The sequence below is a fragment of the Myotis davidii genome, unplaced genomic scaffold (assembly GCF_000327345.1).
Source record: "Myotis davidii unplaced genomic scaffold, ASM32734v1 scaffold332, whole genome shotgun sequence".
Lineage (NCBI taxonomy): Eukaryota > Metazoa > Chordata > Mammalia > Chiroptera > Vespertilionidae > Myotis > Myotis davidii.
The window spans coordinates 3,046,623-3,070,545 of record NW_006285779.1 but is presented as its reverse complement, the minus strand read 5'-3'; the positions used below and the strand labels follow the sequence as shown (position 1 = coordinate 3,070,545).

The 23,923-nt window shown below is 40.4% G+C and overlaps 1 protein-coding gene and 1 pseudogene across 1 annotated transcript in view; one reads left to right on the top strand and one right to left on the bottom strand.

The window, feature by feature from the left end:
* Positions 1 to 20,778, bottom strand: part of LOC102772642 (chromosome unknown open reading frame, human C10orf76) — a 141,487-nt gene extending 120,709 nt beyond the window's left edge. The window contains 11 exon segments of the mRNA XM_015559312.1: positions 1,414 to 1,474; positions 2,512 to 2,555; positions 6,715 to 6,771; positions 10,738 to 10,824; positions 10,948 to 11,022; positions 11,807 to 11,899; positions 14,008 to 14,115; positions 16,512 to 16,658; positions 16,768 to 16,824; positions 20,168 to 20,280; positions 20,675 to 20,778. Coding sequence (XP_015414798.1) covers positions 1,414 to 1,474; positions 2,512 to 2,555; positions 6,715 to 6,771; positions 10,738 to 10,824; positions 10,948 to 11,022; positions 11,807 to 11,899; positions 14,008 to 14,115; positions 16,512 to 16,658; positions 16,768 to 16,824; positions 20,168 to 20,280; positions 20,675 to 20,714 — 882 coding nt within the window. The 5' untranslated portion in view covers positions 20,715 to 20,778.
* Positions 3,003 to 3,496, top strand: LOC102772357 (annotated as a pseudogene).
* Positions 20,779 to 23,923: the final 3,145 nt, after the last annotated feature.

Genomic DNA, 23,923 nt, shown 5'->3' with positions numbered 1-23,923 from the left:
AATACTTGAGTTTCAAACCAAAACTGTCTATGTGAAATTCATCGTCCATCTATCAGATCACAAAATTTTTAGTGTGTCCTAGGTAGGGCAGCCAAATAAGTAAATGTTGCCTCCAATATGGTTAGAAGCACCGAGAAAGATGCCCATCCCTCTAAATATACTGTTCCACCTGTTTACTGATGTACAATACAAAACTATGCAGCTGGAGCTTCATTTATTTGTTACAAAACTTTTTCTTCTTGACTAAATGGCAAAGATCCTTGAGAGCAATATAATTATATCTAAGTCATTTAACCAAACACCAATACAGCACTCTTACTGCTCTGACCTCTGAGAGACTTTAGTTACTGATGTTTCAGAGTTAAAGAGGTTATCAAGTCCTTCCTGAGAGTAGACTCTAAGAAAGACGAAGGGCATTGGCATTTGGGGTGGGGAGGACTGACTTTTGGGGGATAGAGGGATGACTGTTTCTTGCAATGAACTCAAAACTGTCTTGCTCTAGTTCTTGACCAGCTAGCTCAGTTGCGTAGAGCATCATCCTGATATGCCAAGATTGTGGGTTTGACCCACAGGCAAGGCACATTATAAAATCAACCAATAGGGGGAAAAGAGGGAAAAGGAGGATCTATGTAATACTTTCAACAATAAAAATTTGTAAAAAAAAGAATCAATCAATGAAGCATAAATAAGTGGAACCACAAAACTATGTTTCCTTCTCTCTCTAAAATCAATCAGTAAAAAAAAAATTTTTTTTAATTGTCTTGCGCTAGGGCTGATTATTTGACTACTATTGCCTAAGACGACTATCTGAATCTGCCAAGAGTCTAAGACTTGTTAGATTTATCTCTTAAAAATTAGTCACAGATTATCTGGCCCTATGATGCCGAAGTTGAGAAACCTTGCTCAGCAGTCTTGTAAAGTAGACCAGTAACTTCCCTAGACCATAGACCTCTCAGTCCATTAAAACTTTAGGCGGGTGGCTCAGATCCATAGCACCAATCTCTCGACTCCAGGAACAGCTATGAGGAAACAAGTGGCCACAGCACACAGCCAAGGAGCACTCAGGGTTCTATTCGGATCTAAACTCTCCTATTCTATGTTCCATAGAGTTGGTCTTCAAACAAAGCCAACTCTTTAGAAAGCAGAAGTCTGGCTTAGTATGTAACTTTATTGTAGCCTTAAAAACTAAATTAATTAATTTGAAAAAATCTATCTCAGAGAAATCGAAGCTCTTCTTTCTCCTTACTTAAGTTTGGAAATCACTAAGAGATACAGCTCTCAAAATAATCTGCTCTGAGTAGGCCTCTCTCTCCCCTCATCATGCCATCATCTCAAACTTCCGAGTCCAGGTTTGTCTACCCCTACAGACCTCTTACATTTCTGAATGGTAGAGAAAAAATTAGTAGGACTTACCATATTTGTTAAAGCAGAGAAAAAACCGCTCTGGTGTTCTTCTTCCTTGTCTTTATACTGCCTAAAGAAAATTAACTAAATTCAACTTTAGTATTATTTATCAAGTATGACTTTGTCCTTAGCATTCTAGGTAATCAAAGCAGGACACTCATAGAATTCACTGACTCCAGAAAATAAAGCACTACGACAATCTAGTCACTACAGTTTCTCCTGCAAGCTAAGCGGCACCCATCTGCTCTTGAGGTAGTGTGTACCAAAATGCCTGGCTACTTTGGTAGAGGCTTAGAAAGCAAGCTGCAAAAGTGTGAAACTACTCTAACATATGGCTGATCCAGTCATTTCCCAAACAGACTATTACTTGAAAAGTGTGACAGTGAAATTACGTCAAGGCTGTAATAGTGAAAATCATGTTTGTTTTTGAAGGAAGAGAACAGAAGTAATCTGTAAGCTAAACTATTTGTGGAGATGGGACAGATTTTAAATTCCAAGACCCAATTGTGTATGAGGAAAGTATGGAAAGAAGCAAGAAAGATCCTGCCTGGCCCTTGTGAAGATGGGAGACTCTTCTGGTTCTCATTCACTGAATATCAGATACTTCTACATCCACGGCAGGAGGAAAAGCAAGCATCACTGAAGTGAGCCCACAAAAGAGAAAGGGACTCCAGGAAACTGCAGTTGATTCCTGATGAAAAAGAAGCATCTGGAAACCTAATTCAATGTTTTCTCCTGTTATTTATATTTTGAAGCATACAAAAAAAGCAGTGTTTCACAACCTTTTTTACAAAGAAAATGATATTTGTGTGATACGCTGGGCTAAATGGAAGAGCCTGTTTGTGGCTGAAATACTAGTAAAATGCTCTGAGATAAAATACTAAAAGCTGCAAAGAAAGTGCCTAATTGTTTAAAGAAACAATGGGCACTAACCTGATGGCTTCTCCCTTGGTGTTACAAACAACCCCTGCTAAAGCCATCCAGCCAAACTAGAGCAAACACATCTGCCAGCAGCTGTACCTCTGAATACTTCTAGCATAGGAAGGCAAGTTCACCCAAGAACTCTAACAAACCTGTTTCCCTTCTCTCCTGGAAAGGTAGACTTACCTGTTGTACTCAGATAAAGCCTGAGCGATCACAAGCCCCATTCCCTAGAAAGAAAAAAGACAGCACAGGTGAAATAAGGGGCCGGCAGTGACACTACGATTAGGCCAAGGAAAACACCAATTACACCATCATGGTCCAAGACCAATTAGTTCTACCGGAAAGTAGGCAACAAGGACAGGAATTCTGAGAGGCATTGCCAAAGCATCAAAAGCAACTCCTTTGGCCCAGCTGGGGTGGCTAAGTGGTTGAGCATTGACCCATGAACCAAGAAGTCACCAGTTCAATTCCGGGTCAGAGTACATGCCTGGGTTGTGGGCTCCATCCCAGTAGGGGGTATGTAAGAGGCAGCCAATCAATGTTTCTCTCTCATCGATGTTTCTATCTCTTTATCCCTCTCCTTTCCCCTCCCCCCAAAAAATCAATAAAAACATAAAATAAAAAAAGAACCTCGCCTTTCGGCCGGAACTGCCACCTTCCAGTAGTTCACCAAAATGACTAACACAGAGGGAAACAGAGGCACCTGCTATATGCTCTCTAGGCCTTTTATAAAACATGAAGTTGTTCCTTTGGCCACATAAATGAATCTACAAGACGGTGATATTGTGAACATCAAGGGAATGTGCACTGTTCAAAAAGGAATGCCCACAAATGTTACCAGGGCAAAACTGGGAGTCTACAATGTCACCCAGCATGCAGTGGGCATTATTGTGAACAAGCAAGTTAAGGGCAAGATTCTTGCCAAGAGAATTAATGTACATATTGAGCATATTAAGCACTCTAAGAGCCGAGATAGCTTCCTGAAACATGTGAAGGAAAATGATCAGAAAAAGAAGGAAGCCAAAAAGAAAGTAACCTGGGTTCAACTGAAGTGTCAGCCTGCTCCACCCAGAGAAACACACTTTGTGAGAACCAATGGAAAGGAGCCTGAGCTGCTGGAACCCATTCCCTATGAGTTCATGGCATGATAAGTGGGAAAAAATAAAAAAGACTTCTGTGCTGATAAAAAATAATAAATAAATAAATAAAAGGAACCTCTTTGAAGAGATTTCTCTGGTCTAATTATCTTGCTGTTACTTAAAAGAGTAACGGGGTAAAACAGACCAGCTCAGAACACGGACAATTTCACTGGGATCATTTTCACTTCAAAAGAGAAAACTGAATTAGAAGCTTCAAACAAAAAAATCTCATATGTCTCTAAACAAGCCACTCTTCAAGCCACAGGAGTATGAGAAGAAGACCTAATAAAAATTAAAGTGACTGCCGAGGGAGAACCAAGATGGCGGCATAGGTTAACGCCGGAGTTTGCTGCCTCGAACAACCACTTCAAAAGTGAAACTAAAAGACAGAACGGACATCACCCAGACCCACAGGAACGCTGGCTGAGTGGAAGTCCTACAGCTAGGAGGAAAGAGTAACGCATACGGACACTCAGAGGAGGCGCAGTGCTGAAGGCAAACTCTGAGGTGTGGAGTGCGCGGAGCGGGCTGGCGGCGGAGGGCGCGGTTGGCGTTTTCAATCGGGAGGGAGTCGCAGACTCTGAGCTCCAGATCCCGGCGAGTCTTTAGGGGCACAGACTCAAACGGGAGAAGCGGGACTGTCTGGCTTCGGTCAGAACGAGTGCAGCTTTCTCTCCGAGGTTTGCAGCGGTTGCTGGGACTCAGAGAGGCAGAGCCCCCGGGACAGGACTGAGAGCGGCCATAACTGCTCTCCCTCTTCGGCCAGCCCTGTTGATCCCGTGGGACCCGCCCTGCCCAAGCCCGGCACAGAGGCTTTTGCCCGATAGCCTCAGGCAAAGGCTAGATTAGCACCTCCCTAGAGGACAGTAGTTCTCTCACTGCAGACACAGCTGATTCTCACAGCCACTTGGCCTGGAGGTCAAATCCCCCCTGGTATTAGCTACAACAATCAAGGCTTAACTAATAGACTGCTCACAAAGACCACTAGGGGGTGCACCAAGAAAGCATAACAAAATGCAGAGACAAAGAAACAGGACAAAATTGTCAATGGAAGATATAGAGTTCAGAACCACACTTTTAAGGTCTCTCAAGAACTGTCTAGAAGCCACCGATAAAGCTATTGAGATCCTCGAGAAATCTAATGAGACCCTCGATGCTATGATGGGGAACCAACTAGAAATTAAGCATACACTGACTGAAATAAAGAATATTATACAGACTCCCGACAGCAGACCAGAGGAGCGCAAGAATCAAGTCAATGATATGAAATCCGAGGAAGCAAAAAACACCCAACCGGAGGGGTGGAATGAAAAAAGAATCCAAAAATGCGAGGATAGTGTAAGGAGCCTCTGGGACAGCGTCAAGCATACCAACATCAGAATTATAGGGGTGCCAGAAGATGAGAGAGAGCATGAAATTGAAAACCTATTTGAAGAAATAATGACAGAAAACTTCCCCCACCTGGTGAAAGAAATGGACTTACAGGTCCAAGAAGCGCGGAGAACCCCAAACAAAAGGAATCCAAAGAGGACCACACCAAGACACATCATAATTAAAATGCCAAGAGCAAAAGACAAAAAGAGAATCTTAAGAGCAGCAAGAGAAAGAAACTCAGTTACCTACAAGGGAATACCCATACGACTGTCAGCTGATTTCTCAACAGAAACTTTGCAGGCCAGAAGGGAATGGCAAGAAATATTCAAAGTGATGAATACCAAGAACCTACAACCAAGATTACTTTATCCAGCAAAGCTATCATTCAGAAGTGAAGGTCAGATAAAGAGCTTCACAGATAAGGAAAAGCTAAAGGAGTTCATCACCACCAAACCAGGATTATATGAAATGCTGAAAGGTATCCTTTAAGAAGAGGAAGAGGAAGAAAAAGGTAAAGATACAAATTATGAACAACAAATATGCATCTATCAACAAGTGAATCTAAGAATCAAGTGAATAAATAATCTGATGAACAGAATGAACTGGTGATTATACTAGAATCAGGGATATAGAAAGGGAATGGACTGACTATTCTTGGGGGGAAAGTGGTGTGGGAGATGCAGGAAGAGATTGGACAAAAATCGTGCACCTATGGATGAGGACAGTGGGTGGGGAGTGAGGGCGGGGGTGGGGCGGGAACTGGGAGGAGGGGAGTTATGGGGGGAAAAAAGAGGAACAAATGTAATAATCTGAACAATAAAGATTTAAATTTAAAAAGTAAATAAAATAAAGTGACTGCCGAACCGGTTTGGCTCAGTGGATAGAGCGTCGGCCTGCAGACTGAAAGGTCCCAGGTTCGATTCCGGTCAAGGGCATGTAGCTTGGTTGTGGGCACATCCCCAATAGGGGGCGTGCAGGAGGCAGCTGATTGATCTCTCTCATTGATGTTTCTAACACTCTATCCCTCTCCCTTCTCTGTAAAAACTTAATAAAATATATATTTTTTAAAAAAATTAAAGTGACTTATCAACTTTCCCTCTAGAATCTATTAAACACAACATAAAGATCAATTAAGGCCACAAGATGAATAATGGGTACTTCTATTCATAAGGGAAATTAAAAGAATGAAGAGGGTAAGATGGAAAGAGAATAAAGCCAGACACCTGGTCATCTTCCTCCTCCCTATATTCAGAGATCAAATGTTATTTCCCAAACTTTCAAGGACATACTGCAACAGATATATACCATTATCCATGTTTCGGCTTCACCAAGTCAAGCTATAAACACCATCTGGCTAGTTGTACAAAAAGGAATTTCTGATCGTTTAATCACTTAAGCCCCCAGCTTTCTTGAGGTATAACTGACATATGAAATTGTAAGCTAATCAAAGCGTACAGCATAGTATTTTGATATATCATTTAAGCCTTCTTATTCTTGGAAATGTAACTTACTGGACTTTGTAGGATAGTCAACCTCAGCACACTATAACATGAAATATAACCAACCATTTCATCATGATTAGCAAGCAAATGTCCCTTCAAATCTTCCTTCCATGATATGAGAAGATACAATACAATACGATAGCTGCACTAATGCATTAGCAAGCAAATGTCCCTTCAAATCTTCCTTCAATAGATACAATACAATACGATACAATACGATAGCTGCACTAATGTTCTAAAAAGAAACACAAAGTCCCTCTTTATAGCCAGATGAAATTAACACAAAAGCCCTCTGCTCTCTAAATATCCACTGCAAGTAAGTTTATTGAATGCAAGCAATTAAAACAATACACGAAGATCCAGATACTCACATTGAGCGTGGCCTCGTCATCCACAATAGACAGCTTCACAATATAAGGATTCACAGACTGTTAAAGAAGAGAGGAGACTCAAGGTGACTGTGACCTACTTAAAAACCCACTATTTAATAAGGTGTTAATAAAAATGCAGGTATCAGGCCCTCTCTCTACAGCAATGCTCCTACAACCCAGACCCAACCCCACCTTATAAGCTGACTCCCCCATTTCCAGTTAATCTCTCAATGTGCATGGGCATTCACCAAGCCCACACATGCATATACATGCATACATCTGCACACACATGCACACACACAAATTCTGTTCTACCTGCATTTTCCTCTGGGCTGAATCAGCTCAGGCCTATGGCTGGCACTTCTACCATCTTTCCTTCATATTTGTTTCTAAAAAGTGAACACTCCACAAAATTCACTCTGTCCTATCCTGCCAATAATTTACTGAGTCCATAGGGACAGCTGTCTTTTGGGGGACATAAAAGCTTCTTTGCCATAAGGCACAAATTTGTAAGTTGCTAACTTACATTCTGATCCCAAAGGCTCCCTAACCATTCCACAAACGCTATGCAAGGACTGATTCACCCACCCGTAAAACAAAGCCACCTGGGGGGTGGAAAGTGGCAGCTGCTTAACAGCCAGAGAGGCCATTTGTGGATCTGATACCCAAATAACACTGCAGGGGAACTGGGGGAAAAAAAGGATGTAATTACCCAAACTACAATCTGGTCAGGACACTGGGATTTAATGATTGTCCCATCACTTATAGCATTGGAAGATTTCCTGAGTTTTTCCAGACCCAATCTCAGCTGGGCAGCATATGGAAATGAACATATATTTAAACTCATTAAGCAGTTGGGCCATCTCCTACTGGTGAGATGAGAACCAATGACCTGCTCACCTTGAAAACATCCCACCCATGGGATGTGAGGAAAGATTTCATGTAGATCAGGCACCAATTCTAACCCAAGGCAAGCAAGGAACAATAGTTCTCAGATTGGCAGTTTTTACAGCAACCAAGAAAACTCATTACAGAGAAACTTAGAAACCCAACTAAAAGGCTAACCCCCCACAAAGACCTTATTTAGTCAAGTTTCTGAGGGCATCTTTCGAATGTCAGTTGGGAATGGAGAAAGAGACAGCTTTGCTTTCTTAACAGCCAAATGTTTATAAGGTTTTCTGCAACACAACTCAAGAAGGTAAAACCGATTTCATTTGTTACTTGATGTAACAGAGGAAAGCTCTCAACACGTCTTCCTGTAACCAACAGTCAAATTCTGCTGGTGCTATGGATTTCAAATAAGATCCAATGCAAGTGGATGCTTTAAAAAAAAAAATCACCAATAGGCTGACCTAGCAATGCCATCATGATTAGAGAGAGAGAGAGAGAGAGAGAGAGAGAGAGAGAGAGAGAAACACTTCCAATTGGACATAATAAACAATTTTGTAATTTCTGGAAAATGTCATGTTCAATGGGCAACAGTTGGAGAATGAGTCACTTCATCTCAGATGTGGCCAACCTAGAAGGCCAGGATATTAATGCTGTGAAAAATTCTATTCTCCAGACACTGATTCTCCTTAGCACTATGTACCGGTTGTGCTGGTCATGTTTTAAAACTGGAGGCAATCTACTTTTCAGCCACAAAACAGAATTACAAACTCAGTGAGGCATCATGAAGTTACTCTCATAGAGACCTGCCTTTATTTGATCTAAACCATTCCATTCTTACCATTTTTCATTGCACTTTAGGCCTTTTTTGTTGTTATTTCCTCCTCTACCTCTTTAAATAAAATGACTAAAATGGAATGCATTACTTAAGGTGAGGAAGAACTATCTTTTACATTTACTACATGACATCTTTTCTATCTTTTCTATTACTTCCATTCCTTAAGTCCAACACCTTATTTGCTTTCTCTGTGTTTAGCTGGGCACCCAGCCTCTCTGGTGCCCTCTGCACCTTTCTAGAAAGGTCACAAATTACTGCATTGGTCATCGAATTGGTTCTCCACAGCACATACCCTCTCATACTAGCTTTTATGAAATTTCACCAACTTTTGGTTTTGCTACATTCATCTGGAATTCCTCATGTTTCTTCAAAACTTGCCTCCTCCCTGGTCACCAGGCTTCCTTAATGGTTTCTGGTGTGTGACTTATATCAAAAGCTGCAAAGCCCAGATAAATTATGCCCACCAACTTGACGTTGCCTAGTATATTAATTCTTCTGGGGCTTCTGACAGACTAGAGATGCATGCCTCGCTCCAGAAATATGATTTTCTCCAGTTCCTTGGCCATGCCCAATCTTTCAGGCTGACATTTCAGAAAGCCCTACTGGGCTGAGCCAGCTTTCAGTTCACATTCAGAAAAACCAAGCCACTGCCTCAGAGTAGCCTGCATCCAGCAGAATGTTCCAAAAATACTCATTACTGATGATGGTGCTTTCCTATCACATATAACTCAACTCTCTTTAACTATCTTCAGCATTTTTCCTCAGCTATTTTTCTTGCTGTTGTAATAAGGCCCCAGAGGCTATTATACATGACAGAGATCAAAATGGCTGCCATGCCAACCCCTCCAGATCACCAGTAAAACAGGTTTTGATGATAAATTACATATTTATTAATCACTTTAAACACCATCCGTCAATTCCTCCAAGACAATGAAAGCGATCAGCTCCTGGGATTTATAAGACATTAACGCTGGTCCAAATATTCCAGCTCCTCTTTAAGTGTTCCTTTCTCATGGCCTTCCCTTCTTCCATATCCCTCCAGATTTTGTTACTCATCATTGTTGACCTGACTAGGAATCTTATCAAATATCACTAAGCGAAGATCCAGAAGTTCAGAAATGATAATCCTCCCTCCAGCTGGCCCACTTCTCATAGCATTGCTACTTAATAAGTGAAGAAAGTCAGATTGCCTCAATGCACTTCCCGACTTCTGGGTTTAATAAAGTACTCCTAGTATCCAGGATTGAAGGCTAAATGCTCCTTATTAGTCCGAAATTATCCCCAGTAAGGCCCCTGGTCTTCCCTAAGCAGCATTTTCTACCTTTTGAGGGGAATCAAGTAGACACACCAACCAATCCAAGTAAAACTCTGAGTTCTGCTCTTCATCTCAAAAACCTATAAATCTAAAAAAATAAAAAAGCCTATACATCTGTCCCCATTTAATTCAGGGGCAAAAAGAACTCCAGAATTGACATGAATAAGGCTCTGTCTAAATTTCCATTAAAATGAGAAACAGCCCTGGCTGATTTTGCTCAGTGGTTAGAGTGTTGGTCCACGGACCCAAGAGTCACAGGTTCATTCCTGGTCAAGGGTGCGTACCTCAGTTTCTGGTTCAATCCCCAGCCTAGAGCGGGGGTTCGGAGCAGGAGGCAATCAATAGCTATGTCTCTCTCAAGTCAATGTTTTTTTTCTTTCTCTCTCTCATCCCCTCTCCCCTCTCTTCTACTCTCTCTAAAAATCAATGGAAAAAATATCCTCACTCCTCAGGTGAGGATTAAAAAAAAATCAGAAAGAATTCCCGGACCAACAGTGATACTTTTATAAGTGGATTACATTAAGTAAATCCAACATATGAAAGTCCAATCTTTCAAAACAGATGCATAAGGTCAGTGTTTCCAATCCTGGCTAATCATCATATTCAATAGGGAAGCTTAAAAAAAAAGATTCCCAGGTCCCACCCCCAAGAGATTCTGACTCTGTGTGTTGCGAGTAAAACCTGGACATTTCTTCTTTTTTAAAAGTTCCTAGGTGATCCTAATGATAAGCTCGGTCTGGAAACCACTATATAAGAGATATTTACTCACTTCATTAGAAGTTGCACTACAGAATTCCTTTTAAAAGCTACATCATCTGCCCCATGCATTTAATATAGGGTTTTTAGAATTTGGCTTATCAAAATAAATCCATATATCATTTACCAAGAGCATGTCTTCCACATTAAGCAAAGTCTTCTAGGAGTAGCCACATGTAGGAAGATTATAGAAAGATAACAACTATTGATTAAAGAAGCCACTTACCTCATATTTTCTGTAGTTCACCAACAAAGCCAAGAGGACTACAGCATCATACCCATGCTCCCTACGACTTGGGGGGTGAGAGAGTATCTGTAATAAGAACCAGAAATGTGTGATAGCGCTAATTCCTAGTTCCTAGGAATGCAGACAGAGAAGATTTGAGGAGGTAGAGTTTACCCAAAAGAGAAAGAGGTGACAAGGGAATTGACCAACCTGTAAAATTGCTTCAAATATGCTGTTGATCATTACATACTCCAGGATAGTGTTCTGGCTGATGTTATCTGTCACCTGAGTGCAATAAAAGGCTTTTTAAAGACTACCCTGAGATACTCTGATATTGCATATATAACTCCTCTGCTAGCAGCTAAGAGAAACAGAAATGTTAAAACATTCTACTAGATACTTACTGGACCTTTTTTAAAGCTCCCCCAAAGCCACTATAGAACAGACACTAGACTAAAACAGACACTAGACGGATGGGAAATTAGGAAATTAAAACTCCCTAAATTTTTTAACCTCTCATTGTTTCTCTCATACCCTCACACAAGCATTTGCTTTACAGTTTCTTGGATTTCAATCCTCAAATGCACAGGAAGAAGTTTATGATCCAGAAGTCTTTGAGTAGTGGCAAGGAAAAGGAACCACCTGAAGTAAATAAACAATACCTTGCCCTCCTCCCAGAAGGTACAGGCCAGCTTCATGCTAGAAAATCTAAGTCAGAATAAATAAAAATATTCAGAGTTACAAAAACTGTTTCCAAATGAGACCTGATTGGAAGGCAAAGCTGATCATCCAGAAGAGAGTAGTTCTCCAGGAGTGGTACCTTTAAAGTAACAAATATCACATATCCTGCCGGTTAAAATGACAGCAGTTGCTCCAAAGAGCAACTTTCAGGAAACGAAAGACCATACAACTTCTTCCTATACATTCAGACACAACAGAGTGATGTAATGCCTCAGTACATAATTTACTTTTCTCTTTTCCTCTCTAGCTTTGGGCTCAAATATTCAAATAAGTTTGCCCCTGCTGTTAACTAATACCCTTGACAAAGAAATATAGATGAGTGACTTACAGTCACTAAGCAAAGGAGAAGTTTCAGGCATAAACTCTTCAGACTTTCAGAACCTTCTGCACAAAGCAATGAATCCAAACTCTCCATCAAGTTCTGAGAAAGAGAACAGTTAAGTGTTAAACTATATCAAGTAATATCTACACTGTGTTTTTGTCCAATTCTGGGTTATGTTACACAGAGTAATGTGATAACAGACAAGGAAGCAAGCATATCACCCCCTAAGGTCCAGGTCTTGCAAAATTAGACAAAGAAAAGGAAGACTTCTAAGTCTACCTATTTTTAGGAAAATGCTTTAGTAACAACAGCATAGAATAATAGAATTCACTATTCTACCAAATAAATGTTTATAGCCTATCATCCTCATAAAAACTTTTATTTTAGAATGAAGTACATTTTTAAAATATTTAAAAACTAGAGGCCCGGTGCACAAAAATTTGTGCACTGGAGGGGGTGGGGCCTCAGCCTGGCCTGTGCCCTCTCGCAGTCTGGGACCCCTCAGGGGATGTCCACCTGCTGGCTTAGGCCCGCTCCCCCAGGGGGGATTGGGCCTAAGCTGGCAGTCAGACATCCCTCTGGCAGCCCGGGAGCCCTCGGGGGATGTCCACTTGACAGCAGGGAGCACGCCTAAGCTGAAGTTGGACATCCTTAGTACTGCTGAGGAGGCGGGAGAGGCTCCAGCCACCACTGCTGTGCTGGCAGCCATCAGCCTGGCTTGTGGCTGAACAGAGCTCCCTCTGTGGGAGTGTACTGACAACCAGGGGGCATCTCCTACACTGAGCGTCTGCCCCCTGGTGGTCAGTGTGTGTCATAGTGACCAGTCATTCCCAGTTGTTCTGCTGTTAGGGTCAATTTGCATATTATCCTTTTATTATATAGGATTATTTAATAACTAGAGGCCTGATGCACAAAAATTCATGCAAGAGCAGGCCTTCCTTCCTCCCGCTTCCAGCACTGGCTTCCCTCTGGCACCCAGGACCCAGCCTTCGCTCCAGTCGCTAGCAGGCACCTGGGACCCAGGCTGCTTCCCTCCAGCCGGACGTCCGGTCTAATTAGCATATTACCCTTTTATTATTATAGATGGGTAAATTAAATAATAAGTATATAAACTAAAAAAACAAATAAGCTAACAATAAAATAAATTAAATTAAAAATAACAAATATCAAGCTGTTCTGATTAGAGTGGCTGTGTAGTATAATTTGATATAACAGGACTCCTCAAGGGTGGGTTGTATTTTGAAAAATCAGTAGGAATTACTTGAGGAGGAAAGGAATTCGACAGGCATTAGCATGATCAAAGACAATGAGGAATGAAACAGCTCTGAATATGAATTTCGAATACAAGTAGTTTGTTATTATGGAAGTATAATGAGTGAGGCACAGTGATGAAAGATGAGACTAGAGAAATAAATAGGGAGCAGGTCTTGAAAGTTTTATAAGGCTAACTAAGATTTTGGTCTCTCTCCTGTTAGTGATAGGAAACTAATAAAGGGTATTAAGCAGAAAAAATTGAGTGTAAGATACAATACCTCGGGTGTCAGTAAGAATGACAGATTTAAAGATGGTAAGCCTGAAGGAATGTCTCCATGAACTAAGAGGTCATGGTTCAATTCCGGGTCAGGACACATGCCCAGATTGTGGGCTCGATCCCCAGTGTGGGGCATGCAAGAGGCAGTCAATCAATGATTCTCTCTCATCATTGATGTTTCTATCTCTCTCTCTCCCTCTCCCTTCCTCTCTGAAATTAATAAAAATATATTTAATAAAATAAAATATAAAAGGAAGCTTAAAGTTTAGAACTAAAGTTACCCTTGTATATTTGCTGACATTTTATTTAAGTTCATACATGTTTTTAAAACTGTATGATCAGATGATATAAATCATAAAAAAGCTGCTCAGTCTTTATCCTGCAGAGAAAGAATGCCTCAATTCAAATTTGATTTTCAAATTTTCCTTTATTCAGATAAACCAAATCTGTAAAATAAAAACATCCAAATTCAAGGCCAAATTCAGTCATCTACATCTATTGAGTCCAAATCTTCTAGTACAGCGGTCGCCAACCTTTCAGACCTCACGGACCACCAGTGGTCTGCAGACCACCGGTTGGCAACCGCTGTTCTAGTACATCTAACTGTCTGCAGATGGACCCATGAACAGCTGTCAGAAGCAGCCATATACAGGCACAGCTGCAGCTTATGCCTCACCTTCATGCACAGCTCCGCCTTGTCAAAGCCCATCAGCATGTTGATAATGTCAAACCCAGAGGTAGACTTATTCTTTTGATGTACTCCTCGAATGAGTGCACACAAGGTCTGCAGAGACGAGAGAAAGAATTCTGGAGAGGAAGTCTCAAAACGAAGGGCACTGGAACTGTAGCCTCACATTGCAACCTCAGAACCTCCTCCTGGCACTGACATTCAAGTGCTCTAATTCTTGAGTCCCAAAACTCAGTCTGAGTCTTCATATGTGCAAAATCCAGAAATCAAAAGAGGAACAGCAACTAAAACTATTTTTATCCTCTTTTTCTGTTGCTTTACAGCCATCCTCTTTTTTAAAATTGCAGTGGAGACAAAGACTGGAAGGTGATACTCAAATATAAAAAAAGTTTTTGAGTTTGTATCATGGGATTGATGAAAGTTTCCTTTATTAAAATTAATTTTAGTATTTACATTATAGTTTATCATTTTTAATAATTATTTTTAATAACGACAAGTTATTTAAGTCCCTATATGATAATATTGCTTCAAATCTTAAATTATTTACATTCCACTACTTATTAGCTGTGTGAGTCTAAATTAGTTAACTTTTCAATGCCTCTTTTCTCATCTATAAAATGGAAATAACAATAGCATCCACCTCATAGGAATGTTGTGAGAACTATGTGAATTAATACCATAAGGAAAAAAAAAAAAAAATACCATAAGGCACTTAGAATAGTCCCTACAACTTTGTTAAAGCTCCAATAATAGTATCTTGAATGTTGTTAAAGTTCATTAAGTATCAGCTATTACAATAATGTACTATATTTTAATTGGTCACCAAGTGGTTTAATGTCAATTTATTCCCACCAAACTAAAAAACAGTTTACATTTCATGCCCCCATGCAATTACGGAAAGTGCACTTTTCAACTTTCAATGAGCCCTTACAACTGTGGAATTTATTGTGCTAAAGGTTAACAAAGCTACAGGATAAACATAGTCCTTCTTTCTGGAGCATCAGCTCAAGAAGTAATTTCTACATTCTACAGATGAGAAAACTGGGGCTCACAAAGTGATCTAACTAGTAAGTCAGAAACTTAAAACCAAATCAACCCAAACTTCCAATAAAATCCTTTATGCTGTCTGTCTATCACTGCTCTAAATCTATCAATCACTAACCTAATACTCAGCCCTAGATTGGTTACCCTTGGAGGTACTAGATAATAAACTTTAGAAACTGCCCATCATTCATTCAGTAAAAATTTACTTATAGAGTGCTATTTGCCAGGCACTGTTCTACACATTAGGAACAACGTTTTGAATGTAACTACCAAAGTCTTTGCCTTCTGGAAGTCTAAAATGTATCCCCACGAGTCCAATGGTTAGCACATAACAGTCATCTAAGAAACAATTATTCAATGAATCTTCCTCTTGATCATGCCACTTAGCATTAAGAACAATGATTCTTAATGAGTTCAGAGTTACAGACCCTTTTGAGAATCTGATGAAAGAAAGCCCTCTCTCCAGAAAGATTATACATATGCCTATAAAATACTACATATAACTTCAGGGAGTCAAGGACCCTCTGAAACCTCAGATTATGAACTCCTGACCTAGTGAGAAAATACTGTATTAAGAATCTCCTCTGCTCCGGCCGTGTTTCTAAGTAGTTAGACTCGCAGGGGTCCTCAAACTTTTTAAACAGAGGGCCAGTTCACTGTCCCTCAGACCGTTGGAGGGCCGGACTATAGTTTAAAAAAAAACTATGAACAAATTCCTACGCACACAGCGGCGACAAAAACACCAGGCGGGCCGTATAAATGTTTTTGGCGGGCCGCAGGACGTAGTTTGAGGACCCCTGGGTTAAAACATCAACCGTGCACTGAAGGGTCTCTCTTGGGTTCAATTCCCGGTCAAGGGCACATACCTGGGTTGCAGGTTCCTTCCCCAGTCCCACATGTGGGAGGCAACCAATAGATGTGTCTCTCTCACATCAATGTTTCTATCTCTCTCTCCTCCCTCCCTCTCTCCATTCCACTCTCTAAAAAAAAAAAAAAAAAAAAAAAATCAATGGAAAAAATATCCTCAGGTGAGGATTGTAACAAAAAAAATCCTCTGATTTTTGCTGTAGACTAAGTAAACTTGCCTCAGTTTCCTCTCTATTTCTTCCTTTCCTCAAGTAATAATAAGAATTCTGTCAAACGATCTGCCTTGACACTAGATCAAATTATACAAATGGACAAGATTAATACTATATGCATCAATTTGTTTAACCAGGAAGATGACTAAACAAACATGACATAGATGTTTCATTACTTAAAGAAGTAAAGAAAAAAGAAAATCTCCACATATGTAATATCTTAATCAATAAAAAATATATTAAAAAAAAAAGAAAAGAAAAAAGAAAAGCTCACACATAAGAGCAATTCTAAGTTCCTCAGGTCTCAACAGATGTGTTACAATTCCTTTTTCCTATCAAACAAGACCTCCCAGTCTCCCAGCCTTGTACCTGCAATGCATTGACAACTCGAATTGGATGTTCCTCTCCTAGAGCCTGGATGCAGTGTTGAAATAAGCAATTAATGTTGTCCTTGATCTTCATTAACTCCTCACCATCAAGAGATTCCAGTTTGCCTTCTAGGTAATCTAAATTCACCTACCGAGGAAACGATAAGAACCTGAGTTCACTTTTAGTACAGCACCTAGAACACATGGGAAGGCAATCTCAGTTACCAGGATAATCCACAGATACCACCAAGTCTTACCTTCATGAGGAAGAGCTCCTCCCAAAATCGAGGACTGCACTTACTGGGGTCCTCTGTCTGAAATCAAGATAAGCAGGTTCAGTATCTGCAGCTAAACATCAAATCACTAAGAATACATTTGAAAGAGTCACTACCCATAGTCAACATTACCTTACAAAATTAACTTTGAAAATTACCCTTTCAAAATTAATTTTTTACTTGGTCAGTATAAATTATTGTAATGGGGAACAACAGTTTGGGGGTTCCCCCCCAAATGAAAAGCACTTTGCATATATATTTATACTCTGAACCAAAAGTTAAATAATGGCTCAAAGAATCTCCCTCAAATCTTTCTCTTCTAACAAGAAGTGCACCTAGCCCTAGCCGGTTTGGCTCAGTGGTTGAGCATCAACCTATGAACCAGATGGCCACAGTTCAATTCCCAGTCAGGGCACATTCCCGGGTTGCGGGCTCAATCTCCAGCAGGGGGTGTGCAGGAGGCAGCTGATCAATGATTCCCTCTCATCACTGTTGTTCCTCTCTCTCTCTCCCTCTCCCTTCCTCTCTGAAATCAATTAAAAAAAAAATTTTTTTAAAGGAAGTGCACTTAATCATCTAAATAAGTTAGTCAAATTATATGTCCCCACTGCATTTGTATCAAGCTCAGTTTTCAAAGCCCATTCACATATTTATAATAATAAAAGCGTAATATGCTAATTAGACCAGACAGCCAAACAACCTTCCGGACATCCTCCTGGATGTCCTTCCTGATGACCTTCTGGACGCAGCTGGGGCTGCGAGGACCAAGGCAAGACGCTGTGGCTATGAGGGCCAAGCCCCTTGCACAAATTTCGTGCATCAGGCCTCTAAGTCCTATATAATAGAAGCCTAACATGTAAATTGTCCCCTCTACTGGGAGTTCAACCGCTCCCTATGACATGCGCTGACCACCAAGGGGCAGGCGGAACATGGCGGGCATCGATGATGTGGCACTGGCAGCAGGCGGCAGTGGAGGCACTGCCAGCCCCAATGGGCCCCTACGAGAGCAGGACTGTGGTAGGATGGTGCAGCAGGTGAGCGGGCAGCGCCAGGCCAAGGTGGGTGGGAGCAGGGCCCCAATCGCCCCACCAATCACCCTGCAGATGGCAGCAGGGGGTGTAGCCTCCACCCGGCTCCCAGGCACTGAGAGCTGTGGGGGAGGGGACGGGGGTCCCCAATCAATCACCCCATAGGTGGGATGGTGAAGCGGGTAAGGGGGCGGCACCAGGCCACCCCGCAGGCCACCCGAAGGACCCCACCTGTGCATGAATTTGTGCATCAGGCTTCTAGTATGAAATATAATGACCAGTGAACCAAGTATGATAGATATAACCATTACCTCCTTTTAGGAAAGAGGGTCAACAAAGTTAAGTGACTTATAAAAGAGCAGGAGCCTGAACCCAAATCATTTCAGTAATGCTGTCATGGTTTTTACAACATCCTGTGTTGATTGCTTCTACTTGCCCTCACATATGTATTTAGTCCTTTGTACAGAGTTTTTAACATGCTCTTTCCTTAGTTAAATTGGTCCAAAAGGTTAGCAAAAATTATAGTGCTAAGATCCAAATTTCTCAGCAATAATTTTCAAACAGAAATTCTAGATCAGCGGCCACCAACCTTTCGGACCTTGCGGGACCACCGATTGGTGACCACTGCTCCAAAGGTTTCCTTAAACCAGCGGTCGCCAACCTTTCAGACCTCACGGACCACCAGTGGTCCACGGACCACCAGTTGGCGATCACTGTTCTAGACAGTCAGAGGCTTCCAGTTAATGAGTAAAATAAGAAAAAAGATAACCCTTACTGCCACTTTACAGGAAAGTTAATGACAAAAAGCAGTAGGCCTGCTATCAGCTTTCCTTAAGTTGACCTTTTAAAATTACTACCAAGAACTAATGTCTTAATACTAATGAATTCTAACATGGACCATACAGGAGATGGATTCTGGAAAATCAAGGTTCTAACATTACCTAATGGGAGGAAAAATGTTTAGATCTTGATTTTGTTGCCCTATCACAGATTCCTCTTCTTAATTAAAGTCTAGTCACACACAAAAATAAATAAATTTTAAAAAGAACTAATGTCTTCATTGTTTAAGAACTGCTGCTCTAATAAGAAAATATTACACTAGGAATCTCTTCTGGATTTTCAATTAAGGATGATTTCTGGCCTTCTCATCAGGTTCTCATTTAGTCTCTTTCTCTCAAGTCCTGCTCCCAAGGAGAGATCCCACTTTGACCCTCACACTTTTGTAATGTCATTTTGTTGTCTATATATGATACTCAGGGAACTAATGGAGCTGGCGCTTCTCATCCTCAAAACTCACGCAAGCAGGAGTCAAATGTATACCAAGCTTACTTAATATAGAAAAAGCCCTAACAAGATACTAGTACCTGCTCATTTTCATTGTATAACCACCTGAACTGACCTGGGCAATTTTGTGTTAATTTTCTGGATGTCAAACTCTGTCTCCAAGGCTTTGCCAAAAGTTAAATGTTTTACTTGATTGGATTATTAATCCTGGGCCATGTGACAAAGTTGAACAAGTAAGGGCTCTGGAGTCAGACACTAGAGTTCAAATCACCTTCTAGCTATGATCCCCAATTTTCTCATCTATAGCATAATCTTTTACATGGCACATGTAAAAAACATAGCCCTCTTGTACCATTCTTATCCGATTTAAAGCTAATGTATTTAGTGATACATTTAGCGTAATGCCAGGAGCATAGGAGAAACTCAATGTACAATAACTCTTTTTATAGGTATTATTCTATTTTATATGCACTACTACTTATGACTAGGACTTCAGAAGGCAAGTACCCCTACAAAGCATCTAATTATTCTAACCTTCTCTGACAGGGTATATTTTACAACACAAGCATGGACCATGATCACTCAGCAGCTATGAAGACCCAAAGAAATCCAACTGCTAATATTCTTCAGTTAATGCATATAGAGAATAAGATAGTCTAACTAAACGACTGTTCTGTCATCTAACAACATTAGATGGAATATAATAGAGCATCTTTTTTTAAACATCTGAAACATAGAACTCCAGGGTCAAAAGGAACTTCAAGAGACATTTAGGATAGAAAGGTCCTTAAGTCAGCTCATAAGAAGGACAAATCTTAAAGATATTCAGAAAAGAAGCTTCCCCAGCCTGCCTTCCTCCTTTCACTTGTTTTACCCAGCTTATGACAACATTCTATATTAATTAATACATGATCATAATTTCTACTATGAGAGAGCTCACTTTCACCCTTGCTCTCTCTTTCACCCTCTGAAGAACTGGAAGGTAGCAGGCAGAGGGGAGGTTGTCATTCATTTTAGAACAAGAAACTAAGGAATCAAGCCATGCAGAATATCAGGGCTTCAGGCCTTACCATGAAGATCTCATCATACATCAGCACCACTTTTTCCTTCAGTGGTTTTTTGGAGGCTGAAGATTTCCGGAGCAAACCCCCCCTTTTCTCTACCTGTGCCATGGTTAGAGAATCTGTGAAAAGAAAACCAGAGTCAGTGCTAGAATTGCTCTCCAAGATTCTGGAGACTCAATTGAAACACCTCTTAGTGGGAAATTTTTTTAGGAAGAAGAAATGATAAACAACCATGCTATAGGTCTTGCACATCTGTCCAACACCCCCTCTCCTGAGCAGGTAATTTCAAGATTTAAATCATTACTGGGCCTGCAGCACAACACATTTTACATCCTTAAGACATGTCAGTAGACAAGGCTTAAAGCAGACCAAAACCAAGCAGGAAAGTGTAACTAGCTCCATCTGTAATAGATCTGGCCATATATTTGAGGTTGATGGAAGGAAGGCTGCAAAGTACACACTGCCCCAGACTGATGGTGAAGTTAAATTTCAAGTATTGATCGAGCTTAGGACCATTAAGACAGGAAGTGTGCTGCAGACGGATGTGCTCCATTGATTTTCCCCAGAGTAAGTAGGTTCTCGTCACTGCAAAGCACTTGGCCTTCACTGCCTCATAAATCACAACGCACTTGACTGTCTTTAGAAATTCCTCTGGAAGAGACCCGAGGTAGAAAATATCAGTTAAAGGCCAAAAATTAATTTCAAAATAACTGAATATAACAATATACTCCTTTTAAATGTAATTATACATGTATGTATGTGCACATATACACTATTGCAAATCAAACCTCAATGTATTTTTCAATTCTATATAAAAGCAATTCCATGTCTCATGCCCAAATTTCCCCATCTTGCTTCAAGGAATTCTCATTTTTTTTATTTTATTTTTTAATTCTCACCCGAGGATATGTTTATTGATTTTAGAGAGAGGAAGGAGGAGAGGAGGGAGGAGGAGGGAGAAGGAGAGAGAAAGGGAGAAAGGGACACATCGACGTGAGAGAGAAACATCAATTGGCTGCCTCCCTTATGTGCCCTGACCAGGGATCAATCCTGTAACCTAGGTATATGCTCTGACACGGAATCGAACCCGCAACCTTCTGGTTACGAACGACACTCCAACTGAACCACCCAGCTAGGGTTAGGAATTCTCAATGTTTTTTAAATATATTTTATTGATTTTTTACAGAGAGAAAGGGATAGAGATAGAGAGTTAGAAACATCGATCAGCTGCCTCCTGCACACCCGCTACTGGGGATGTGCCCGCAACCAAGGTATATGCCCTTGACCAGAATCGAACCTGCGCCCCTTGAGTCTGCAGGCCGACGCTCTATCCACTGAGCCAAACCGGTTAGGGCGAATTCTCAATTTTTTAAGTGAGAACTTAAAATCGAACAGGTCTTCACTGTGAATTTACACATATTCCCTCACTTCCCAGATTCTTCCTACCTGGAAGGGCCCAAATTCCTGTCTCTCTCTTAAACACTAGGCTCTAGTTGTGAAACTTAATCTCAACCAATGGCAAGTATGGGGGGAGGGGGGGGCTAGTGAGGAGCCTGATTTTTACTTCCAGACTAACCCAAAGCAGCAGAACAAAATTAATTTTGTTCAATGACTTTTGAGAAATATCCAGTATCTTTCAAATCAAAATAAAATATATTAAAAAAAAAAAAAAGAAACAGATGCATCAAATACCATAAAAGATTTTATCTCAGACATTGTTTTTCTCTAATACAGCCAAAAAGGAGATTCACCTTTGAACACAAAAAGCATAAAGCACAGAAAATTTCTCCAACTAGATATTAGGTATCTTTAGCAAAGGGAATACATCTATACTTTTTCTATAGCCCCATGTCTCATGGTATGCTCATCACTGACTGAGTCTGAAATGGGGAAAGTGGGGGAGAGGTGGCTGAAAAGTACTAGATCTGACCTAAAATGTTAGTAAGACCTATCTTTACTGAGGCCTCACTAAGCCCTCAAATTCCATTATGGTGCAGAGAAAACTGAAGGGGAAAATAACAAAGAAAAGATTCTTGTGGGCAATTTATGCTATATTGATCATGACTTTGCCTTAAAACATGAAATACAGCCTCTGTTTTCAAAACATTCCTGTGTCTCTTAAATAGGTTGTCAAGAGGAAGATGTCCTTATAGGGGATAAAACAAATTGGAAATCAAGAGGATCCTATTAAAATAAATCAAAAGCAATGCAATTCTAAACTTAGTGGGTATAGATCTTTCATGTACTCAGCTTCAACCAGTTGATTAGCAGGAATAGTGGGAACCACGAGTTCCTGGATGTGAAAAGCACATGTTTACAAACATCCCCCTCTGAGGATTTATAATTGGGTTCCAGCTAATCAATGTCTACCCCAAATCTAATAAACTCACTTTCTCTATTTCAGAATCAATACTTTCTAATAAGCAAACGGGAATAGGGGAAGAGGGAAAAACAATTCCAATCCAAAGTACCAAATTTCCTAAGAAATTAAATTCTTTTCATCACTCTCCTTCAATTTGGAGCAGGGGGGAATTCAACCAAGGGCTTCAACTCATTACTCTCTGTCATCATCACAAGCAACTGGAATTTACCACCCAAGCTGTCGAAAATGTGACTAGAAACTGATAACAGAAACCTTCTCCTCCAGCACTTCTATCCATGAAACACAGCAAAGGGTATGTCTAGGGTGGTAGACTGGGAGAAATGTAGAACTCTTACAGAAGGTTTTTAGGGGAGGGTGTATCTCAGAAATTAAGCCTGTACTACTAAATTTGAAAGTAAAATATTTGACTGGTAGAGCAGTAAATTGCAGCACATCAGTAATGTGAGTGTTATCTATTTACATCCTCTCAGTGCATTTTTTCCTCTTTCACAACCCTTTCCTGTTGTAGAGAGAATCAGCGCCAGGTGAGGAGCATGAAGGCAGAATGGAACAACGAACCAACAGAACCGAACCTAGAACACCAACTAGAATCGCAGTGATGGCGAACCTATGACACACGAACTCATTTTTTTGGTTGATTTTTCTTTGTTAAATGACATTTAAATATAAAAATAAATATCAAAAATATAATTTGTTTTACTATGGTTGCAAATATCAAAAAATTTTGATATGTGACACGGCACCAGAGTTAAGTTAGGGTTTTTCAAAATGCTGACACGCCGAGCTCAAAAGGTTCGCCATCACTGAACTAGATGATAGAGTAGTAAGTAAGTCTTTACTCCTCAGTTTCCTTACAAGCAAAGCAAAGGGATTGGACTAGACATATCATCTAATGATTCTCTCAACATCACTTAAATACCATAAACACATAAGGAATGCCTACATATTATAAAGCACTAGTTTAGGCATTACAGGGTTACAAAAAGCAAACTTCATACCTGATGCTCTGGGAGCTCACTATTGGCAGAGACAGACACGTAATAAAGCATAGCACAAGGCAATAAATAGAGAAATAGAGTAAAAGCACCAAAAAAATGTTTTGATGCTATGGGACCACAAGGAAGGGAAAGAAGCATCCTATGACTATGGCCTTTGTTGATCCTGGCTTTTAAATCTTTGCGGTGAAGAAGCAAATACAGCAAAGCCATAGTAATCCCACAGAAATGTCATCTTCGGCATAGTACAGTTTCTCAGAAATAAGACATACTAGGCAAAATATAAAAGAGAATCAGGCAACTTTTCAATAGTAATTTCATTTACCACCAAACAGGAATGACTTCAAATCCCCCCAACTCAAGAGTAAATAAATGAAGTCTTTT